This window comes from Mastomys coucha, unplaced genomic scaffold (assembly GCF_008632895.1).
Source record: "Mastomys coucha isolate ucsf_1 unplaced genomic scaffold, UCSF_Mcou_1 pScaffold5, whole genome shotgun sequence".
NCBI lineage: Eukaryota > Metazoa > Chordata > Mammalia > Rodentia > Muridae > Mastomys > Mastomys coucha.
In genome coordinates, this window is record NW_022196911.1 from 47,216,857 (window position 1) to 47,227,076 (window position 10,220).

The 10,220-nt window shown below is 39.6% G+C and overlaps 1 protein-coding gene across 2 annotated transcripts in view; it reads left to right on the forward strand.

The window, feature by feature from the left end:
- The window catches only part of Skp1 (S-phase kinase associated protein 1), an 11,376-nt gene extending 1,613 nt beyond the window's left edge, over window positions 1-9,763 (forward strand). For both annotated transcript variants that reach the window (XM_031353321.1, XM_031353320.1), the window contains exons 2-5: window positions 3,202-3,298; window positions 7,489-7,562; window positions 8,276-8,419; window positions 9,512-9,763. In XM_031353321.1, coding sequence (XP_031209181.1) covers window positions 3,202-3,298; window positions 7,489-7,562; window positions 8,276-8,419; window positions 9,512-9,748 — 552 coding nt within the window. In that variant the 3' untranslated portion in view covers window positions 9,749-9,763. The remainder of the gene's footprint in view (window positions 1-3,201; window positions 3,299-7,488; window positions 7,563-8,275; window positions 8,420-9,511) is intronic.
- Window positions 9,764-10,220: the final 457 nt, after the last annotated feature.

A 10,220-nucleotide genomic window follows, 5' to 3' on the forward strand; every position in this document is an offset into this window, starting at 1 on the left:
AAAAAAAAAAAAAAAAGAAAGAAAAGTGAACTCTGAGTCTCTTCAACCATGGATGAGTAGGAGCTGGGTATTTCAATGGATGATTGTAAAACAAGCTTTACCTCTCCAACCCCTTTTCTCGAAGCTTGTTTACTTGAGGAAAGGGGACAAGTGTCTCAGAAAGCTGAATGAATATTTTAGGAGATGTGCTTAGTCTTAAGTGTTTGACCCTAAAATAGATGCAATAGTTATTTTAAATGCTAAACCCTATACTTTTGTGAAAATTCACATTAGTAATACAACCCAGATCCAGACATGCTTAAGAAGTACCTTAACAGTAACATTGAAGGATTGTATCTTCCTCAGAAGCACAGTCCTGCAGAGTTGCATGTGAGTTAGGGACTTTGGTGTCTACTTTTAGTCCCAGCACTGGAGGCAGAGGCAGGTTGATAGCTGAGTTCAAGACTAGGCCTTGCTACAGAATAAGTTCCAGGACTGCTGGGGCAACATAGGAACCCTGTCTCAAAAAACAAAACTACCAGCCTTTAATCCCAGCACTTGGGAGGCAGAGGCAGGTGGATTTCTGAGTTCAAGGCCAGCCTGGTCTACGGAGTGAGTTCCAGGACAACCAGGGCTACACAGAGAAACTCTGTCTGGAAAAACAAAAACAAACAAAAAAACTACCAAAAAAAGTTGCTTGTGAATTTTAAAGAATTTTTGAATTAATCCACTTTTGGAGGAAAGAGGGGGAAATCTGAAGATGATAAGAAATTGCTGGCTTAGAGCTTTTAGTATTAATACTGATTTGTTTTTATTTGGTTTAGATTTATCCTAAAACTCAATGTTGGACGCTAGTTGCTTAATTTTTTATATATGAAATATTTTTCCTAATGATTTATATTTATCTCAGCTGATGCAGTTTTGGATTTTTGTTTTTTTGGGGGATTTGTTGAGTTCAGTATTTGAGACAGGGTCAAGAAAACCAGGCTAGCCTTAAATTTATTTTCCTATGTGTCAAGAAGATAGCCATGAACTCCTGATCCTTCTGTTTGCCAAAATGTTGAGATTATGGGATGTACTTATACCCTGGCTCATCTTTTGGACCGAGGGAGAGGGCAGTGTTGTAGATTGAACTAGAACTTTATACATGTTAGGCATTATACTAAGGAGCTATATCCCCAGCCTCTTTTATATTTCATTTTAAGCAGGCTCTTACTGAGTTCTACCAAAGCTGGCTTAACCTCATGTTATCTAGTCAATCCTTGAAATGATGATCCTCGGCCTTACAAAAACTGGGCATTACAGGACTGGTTTCTCCATGTATCCTTGCTGTCCTGGAACTCACCCAGCAGACTGGCCTTGAACTCACAGAGATGCTCCTCTGTCTTGACTCTCAAGTGCTGGAATTAAAGGCATACACTACGACCATGCCATTTATTACTTATATTTGTTGTTTGTTTTTGTTCTTGTTTTTCTTTTTGGACTTGAACCTGGCTGTGTGCCCAATATCTGAATTCCTCGGTCTCGAGTACTGGGTTTATAGGCATCTGCCACTATGATTTAAATGCATTTTGTTGTTTTGTTTGCTTTTTTGAGACAAGGTCTTTCTGTGTAGTCCTGACTATCCTGTATCTAGCTATTTAGACCATGCTGGCCTCCAACTCTGATCTGTCTGCCTCTGTGTTCCAAGTGCTGGGATTAAAGGCTTGTGCCACCAATTCTGGCCGTAAGTGCATTTTTGAAGTTTGCTTTGTTTTATTTCTCTACAGAGTTTCTCTGTGCAGCCTTGGCTATACTGGAACTTTCTCTGTAGACCAGGCTGGTCTTGAACTTGAGAGATTGACCTGCCTCTGTCTCCCAAGTGCCTTGGATTAACGTATGCTTCACCGATGCCTGGCTGAAGCAGGTCTTTTTTCTTTCTTTGGGGGTGGAGGGCTTAACCAGATGATCTCAAACTTGAACACCTGAGCAATAGGTAATGAAAAATTTTAAAGGATTTAAATTTTAGGTGGTGGTTCACACCTTTACCCTAATCCCAGCACTGGGAGTCAGAGGCAGGCAGATTTGTGTGCGTTGAGACCAGGTTGGTCTATAGAGTGAGTTCTAGGACAGTCAGAGATACACAAGGAAACCGTGCTTCGGAGAACCAAAACATTAAAGGGACTCTTCTATATTTAAGCTCTTTATGGGTTTTAGGGATCGTATTGGCAGCTGCCTATATGTCATTTATTATTTTCTTCTCCTCCTCCTCCTCTCTCTCCTTTTGTTTTTGTTTTTGTTTTTTTTCAAGACAGGGTTTCTCTGTGTAACCCTGGCTGTCCTGGAACTCACTCTGTAGACCAGGCTGGCCTCAAACTTCCAGCCTCTGCCTCCCAGGTGCTGGGATTAAAGGCATGCACCACCGCTGCCTGGCCTGTCAACTCTTTATTAAATCAAACATCCAGTAAGGAAGGTGAGGAACCATAAGAATAATGCCAAAATTCCAGTCGTACTTAGCTCTCTACCAGTACAGAATTTACAACTGAATAACACAAAAGACAACATTTATACATTGTACAAAAGTCACCCCTACCATGTATCTTAAAATTTTTGAAGGGCTAGCAAATAGTTACTACCGAGCCTGATGATCTAAGTCTGATCCCTGGAACCCACACAATGGAAAGGGAGATCCATCCTCCTGCAATTTGTTCTCTGACCTCCACGTGTGTGCTGAGGTATATGCACACCCACACACATTTAAAAGTAAATGTCAAAAACCACAGCTCTTAAAACCAGTTGGAAATTCAGTACTGCCTTAAATGGACCTTAAAGGCTGGGAAATATTCCTCCCTCCCTCTCTCCCTCCTCCTCTTCTCTCTCCCCCTCCTTTCCCCTCACCCTCCTTTCCCCTCACCCCTTTTTTCCCCCTTCCTCTCCCCCTTTCTTTTTCACTCTTTAAATAAAAGCAGAGCCAGGTAGTGATGGTGCACATCCCAGCGCTTATGAGGCAGATGCAGACAGATCTCTGAGTTCAAGGCCAGCCTGGTCTACAGAGTTCCAGGACAGCCAAGGCTGTTACATAAAGAAACCCTGTCTCAAAACAAACAAACAAACAAACAAACAAAAAAACCAATTACAGGCTTGTTTGTGAAGAACTTAGAACTGTACAGACTAGTTGATGAAGTAAATGTCTCCATGGGATGGAATTAATAGCAAATTTCTATTTCAATGTACCTTTTTTAGATGCCTACGATAAAGTTGCAGAGTTCTGATGGAGAGATATTTGAAGTTGATGTAGAAATTGCCAAACAATCTGTGACCATCAAGACCATGCTGGAAGGTAAGTTTTTGAGACCTTGTGTGATGAAAGGTGGTATATAACATAGGATGGGGGCATGTAACTTGCAAGTATTTACTTGAACTTGCCTATTATAAGCTTGTAAGCTTCAGAAGGTAATTTCCTTTCTGCCTTGTGTGAATAAAACCATAAACTATTAAAGTGGGGTTTCTTTGTTTTTTTGGTTTCTTTTGTTGTTGTTGTTGTTGTTTTAAGACTTACTAGGCAAGGTGGCTCACACTTTTAATTCCAGCACTTAGCAGAGCAGAGACTAGGGATCTCTGAGTTCCAGGCCAGCCAAGACTACATAGTTGACACACACTGTCTCACAAACAACCAAAAAAAGATTATTGTGTGTGCAGGCATGCCATGTCAACCCAGATAGTGTATTTCAAGAGTCAGTTTTCTACTTTCATCTCTCCTATCCTACTTTATTGGCATTTATTGTGTTTTAGCTTTTTGCTTTGGGACAAGTCTCAATTTGTAAGCCCTTGATTTCCTGGAACTTCATGTAGACCAGGTTGGCTTTGAACTCAAGGAAATTCACCTGTCTCTGCATTCCAAGTGGTGGGATTAAAGGTGTACTCACTATACCTGGCTACTTTGTTGTTTTTTTAAATTTTTGTTAATTATGTGGGTGTTTAGGTTATGCACATGCTTTCAATTGCCTGTGAAGACCAGAGAGGACTTGGGTTCAGCTGGTGCTTGAGTTAACTGATGGTTGTAGTAAATTGCCCAATATGGATGCCAGAAACTGACCTGGGTCTGCTACAAGAGCAGTACACTCTTTTGACCACTAAACCATCTGTCCAGTCTCTGCCCCTTACCTCTCACACTCCCTTTTGAGGCAGGGTCTCTCTGGTTTCTGCTATTATTATTACTGCAATACACATCCTTACCTCTTTGCCACAAAGAGTGCTTAGATTACAAATACAAGCTACCACATCCAGCTTCTTATGTTGATCCTAAGGATCAAATTCGCCTCTTCTTTCATAGCATACTTCTACCCAGTGAGTCATCTTGCTGACCCTGGTGTGACTTTACATATCAGACAATGGTTCCTTTTTGCTTATTTGTTTTTTAGTTTTTCGAGACAGGGCTTCTCTGTGCAGTCTTGGCTAACTTGAAACTCCCTCTGTAGGCAAGGCCGCCTAGAACTCAGATCATTTGCCTCTGACTGAGTTGAGTGTTGGGATTAAAGGCACTTAGCAGCATCATGTAGGTTTTGGTTTTTACACAGAGACAGGGTTTCTCTGTGTAGCCCTGGCTGTCCTTGAACTCACTCTTACTCCGTAGACCAGGTTGGCCTTCTGCCTCCCAAGTACTGGGATCAAAGGCGTGTGCCACCACCGCCCGGCAATAAATTCTTGAAGGAAGCAAAGAGTAATACAGGTCTAGTGACTAGTGTCTATAATTTTAGCATTTTGGAGGTTGAGGCAGGACCCTGAAACAGGTTTGCAGACAAATAATCATCCACATAAAATAAATACATAAATTGTTTTTTTGTTTTTTGTTTTTAAGGAGAAAATGATATTTTTAGTGGTCATTTTTAGTAGCCATTTATCTAGATGGGATAGAATTGTAATACTGTAATTAGTAAAGATGTAAATGAATTTGAGAGGAATATTGATTAAAAAACACTGAACTTGAATTGTGTTGAAGATGCCTTTGAGGGAAGAGGAAACATTTCTAGGTGACTGGAGTGCTTGCAAGATTGCATAACTAATATAGTGCCTTTTTTCTCTCTTGGAGTGTTGGAGACTGAATGAACCCAAGGCTTGTGGATTATTAGACAAGTGCTCCTCACCTTAGGTAGAGGACTACTTACAATGCTGATTGCATAGGATATGTCTTCTGTGTGACTTTTTAAAATAAAGATTGGACACGTTCTTTTGGTAATTGGTAGATGTCATATGGCACTTGCAGTCCTATATTCTGGTAATAAACATTGTAGACCCCTTCTATTAAGTCTGTAGTCAAGTACCTGGTTAATGAAGGAGTATGGAATGGTCACAATAAAGAGAAAGTGGTTCAGGTGTCTCTGTAAAGGTAGGTAAGTAACAGCAAATTTGCTTCCTCTGCACTTGTTTTGGCAATGGAAGTATTTCATCTTAGTGGTTGTTTGATGTGCTGATGATCTGACCTGTGTTGCTTCAAAGAAGCACTTGCTATTTTAAAGAGCATTAGTTGCCTAGAGCAGACTGGCTTTGATCTCAGAAGTAAGTAGATTGATAGATAGCAGTAGTTAAAGGATTCTTTCTTTTTGTATCCTTTGTGGGCTTAAAGCAGAATGGTTTCATCTGAAGTACCTGTAGCTTATAGGATTCTAGCCTAATGATATCTGGAGTTCTTTGAGTTTGGCATCTTACTGCTTTCTATGTTTTGTATCTGCTGTGTCCCTCATTAGAATTTCATGTGACTTTAAAAGACAAAATTAAACTTTAAACTCAGGATAATCAGAAGTAGAAATCTTGATAAATGTGCTTGTGGATTAGCTTATTTGTTCAAGTCAGGAAGTGATATCAGGTACAGGTGTCTGTCAGAAGACTGTGAAACTAGCTTGAGGGGGGTATGTTTTGCTCTCATATATGGTCCTAAAGAAAAAAATTGCAGCATATTTGCATTCTAGAGAAGCAATTTTTTTTTCCCTGAGACAGGATTTCTCCGTATAGCCGTGGCTGTCCTGGAACTAATAGTCACAAAGACCTTAATATTACTCAAGCCCTCTTCCAGGTAGCTTTATATTTAAACAAAGCTAGTATTTTGTGTTGTCTTTTTTTGTTTGTTTGTTTTTCGAGACAGGGTTTCTCTGTGTAGCCCTGGCTGTCCTGGAACTCACTCTGTAGACCAGGCTAGCCTTGAACTCAGAAATGCTCTTGCCTCTGCCTCCCAAGTGCTGGGATTAAAGGCGTGTGCCACCACTGCCTGGCTCTTGTGTTGCCTTTAAATATCAATATCTCACCCAAAGAGATATTCTACAGTATAGATTATTTTAACAGTATTTGTTTGGGAGAAGGGCTGGGTTTTGAAACTTAAGGCTTTGTTTTTTGTTTTGTTTTGTCTTTGCTTACTCTAAACTGTGAAGAAGTCAAGGATAAGTATTAGAATTATGAGGAAAGATGATCTTCAGTACTCTGCTGCAAAGGACCTCAGTGAATACTTTGTGCTCAAGTGCAGTGTCTTTTTTGGTTCTCATCTAGACTACTTTTCATTTGACTTTCAGAATATATTTACTATTTTATGTATAAGTGTTTTGCCTGCCTGTATTTATGTCTCTACAGGGGAGAGAACATGGATTCTCCTTGAACTGGTGTTAGAGACTGTTTTGCAAGTTGATGGAGTGGGGAATCCTCATAAAGTGATTATTCTTATGCTAAGGTCTATGGCAAAGAATCTCAGGCCAAGGATATCACCAAAGAGTACTTCAAATAGAAGAAATGAACCAATAAAATTTTTAGCTCATTTGGGATTGAAGGGGGGGTAGGGAGGGAAGACTAGGATTCATCTTTTGCAGATTGTTGCTGTTATCCATACATCATTAAATTACCAACAAGAATGTGCGCCCAAGTCCGTCCATACTCACTATTTTTATGTCAGCTTAACACAAACTAGAGTCATTTGTTTAAAAAAAAAAAGGAACCTCAAATGAGAAAATGTCTCCATTAGATTGGTCTGTGGGCATTTTCTTGATTAATGATTGTGGGAAGGCCTAACCCATTGTGGGTGGTCTCGTGTATTCAGGTAGTCTGGAGTTGTATAAGAAAGCTGGATGAGCCGGGCAATGATGGTGCACGCCTTTAATCTCAGAACTTGGGAGGCAGAGGCAGGCGGATTTCTGAGTTCGAGGCCAGCCTGGTCTACCAAGTGAGTTCCAGGACAGCCAAGGCTACACAGAGAAACCCTGTCTCGAAAAAAAACTTAAAAAAAAAAAAAAAGAAAGAAAGAAAGAAAGAAAGCTGGATGAACAGGCAGAGGAGCAAGTCAGTAAGCAGTGGCTTCTATTTTAGTTTTGCCTTCAGGTTCCTGCCCTGGCTCAGTTCTTGTCTTGGCAGGCTGTTACCTAGATGTATAAGGTGAAGTTGATTCTTTTCTCTCCAGTTGCTTTTGGTGTTTTATCACAGCAATAGAAGTCTTAACTAAGATAGTATGTTTTTATGGCGTTCAGAAGTAATGGCTTCTTCTGGTTTTCTTAGATTTGGGAATGGATGATGAGGGAGATGATGATCCTGTTCCTTTACCAAATGTTAATGCAGCAATTCTAAAAAAGGTAAGTGATTATTTTGTTGGTTTTTTTTGTTTGTTTGTTTTGTGGTTTTTCAAGACAGGGTTTCTCTGTGTACCCCTGGCTGTCCTGGAACTCACTTGGTAGACCAGGCTGGCCTCGAACTGAGAAATCCGCCTGCCTCTGCCTCCCAAGTGCTGGGATTAAAGGCGTGCGCCACCACCGCCGGGCTCTGTCTAGACTTCTTAATGAACTTAGGTTATAGTCATTCCAATGTTTCTTTGTATAAATGAGTGATTTGGTTTGTGGTATATGTGTACATGTGTTTTGGCTGTGTACCTGAAGCCTGTGGAAGACATTAGGTATCCTGATACATTCCTTCTCTATTTCCTGAATCTGGAGCTAGACTGTTAACCAGCAAGCTCCCCAATACCACCAACATTAGGAGTTGCTGTCTCAATGCTTTTATGTAGATACTAAGGATTCAAAATGGGATCCTTACCCTCTTATTGTGCTTTTATTGACTGAGCTATCTTACCAGCCCTGGATTGAGGGGGAGATGGAGAGGGAGGAGGGAGGAAGAGGAGAGAGAGTATGTGTGTATGTGTGTACACTTACATGATAATTAAAATTTTTTTTAGAAAATTGATTAACTTTTTGTTAGACCTCCTTTAGCTAGTTCTCATCACAATGTAGTGATGCCCCCAGCATTGAACTCAAAGTCTTGAATAGAATGCCAGAAGAATTTGTTGTTGTAGGTCATTCAGTGGTGCACCCACCACAAGGATGACCCTCCTCCTCCTGAGGATGATGAGAACAAAGAAAAGAGGACAGATGATATTCCTGTTTGGGACCAAGAATTCCTGAAAGTTGACCAAGGAACACTTTTTGAACTTATTCTGGTATGTTAATGTGTAAAGTAGTTCTATTGCAGAACCTTTACCTATTAAAGGATTGAATTGGCTAGGTTCATTGATCTTCAGCTGTGGATATTCTCTGGACTCATGCAATGTAATATACATTAGTAGTTACATTAAATGTAATGATCCAAGCACTTTTGAGAGGTAGAAATATCAGGTGGGATAAAGTGAAACTTTTTTGCTGCCTGTGTGAAACAAACTTTACTACAGGCACAATTAAAATGCAAATCAGAAGAAAGCTGGAGTGGTAGTATTTTGAAGTTAAAGGCTATTTTCATAATGATAAAGGGGATCGATTCGTTAAGAGTAATAGTCATAGGCATCAACCTAGAAGCAGAACCTCAAAAAGTGAAAAAAGGAATGATGTACAAAGGTCAATACACAGTTGTGCAGGCAAAGAAACTCCAGTGTTGCTTCTCAGTAATTATAGCAAGTGGACAGAAAACCAGGTCAGCAACACTGAACAGCTTGTCTTAATTTATATGTAGGATGTTACACTTAATTATGGCCATATAAATTCTTGTTAAGATTGACTAAATTCTGGGCCATACAAATCCCAAATGTAAAAGTATTCAAGTTATACAAAGTGTGTTCTCTGACATCAGTGGTAGAAGCATGAAAAATGTTTGAAGCTGGGTGCAGTAGTGCATACCTTTAATATAGAATATAGGGGGCAGAGCACTGAGTTTGAGGCCAGCCTGGTCTACATAGCATGTTTTAGGATATTCAGGGCTACATAGTGAGGCCTTGTCTCAAAATAAAGTAAAAGCTGGGAAAAAATTGTGAATATTGAAAATTCAGTACTTTCTTAGTAATTTGTAAGCCAAAGTAAAATTTTAATTTTGTATTTTTAATTGAATTTAAATAAAACAACTTAAAATCCAGGATAAAGGTGAGGCAGTGTATAAGAAGAAAGCTAATGAAAGGTGAAGTTACACTGAAAATAATCAGTATTAAAGGGCAGAGAATTTCATAGATTTCATTAAATGGGGTATCATTTTAAGTTCAATTTGATGTAAATTGTTAACCTCAAATATTCAGTATATATGACTAAAAGCCAGCTATCATTTACAGGCTGCAAACTACTTAGACATCAAAGGTTTGCTTGATGTCACATGCAAGACTGTGGCCAATATGATTAAGGGGAAAACTCCTGAGGAGATTCGTAAAACCTTCAATATAAAAAATGACTTTACTGAAGAGGAGGAAGCCCAGGTAGGTAGCACACAGCCTATCTTCAATTACTTTGTAAAAAGAAACTGGAACCCAATAATACCAAGACAAGAAAAAAAGCGCATCATAAAGTCTTAGATTAGTGCTGCATTTATCAGTGCACTTACCAAGAATGCCTTTAAAATTCCTTGATACCAGCAGGGCATGGTGGCAAATGCTCCTTATCCCAGTACTTGGTAAGCTGAGGTAGACTGAGTTCCAGGGCATTCAGGGCTACACAGAGAAACCTGTCTGAAATAACAAAAGAACCTATAACAACAAAAGTCTTTATTTATTTATTTTTTTCTTTGAGACAGGGTTTCTCTTCTCTGTTTAGACCAGGCTGGCCTTGAACTCGGAAATCCGCCTGCCTCTGCCTCCCAAGTGCTGGGATTAAAGGTGTGTGCCACCACCACCGCCCAGCTAACAAAAGTCTTGATACACAGGCATAATGTGCACCTCTGTCTCTGGATCTAAGTACTTGGGTAAGAGAGTTCTTAAAGGCTTTATTTTTTTTTCTTTTTTTCTTTTTTCTTTTTCTTTCTTTCTTTTTTTTTTTTTTGGTTTTTTG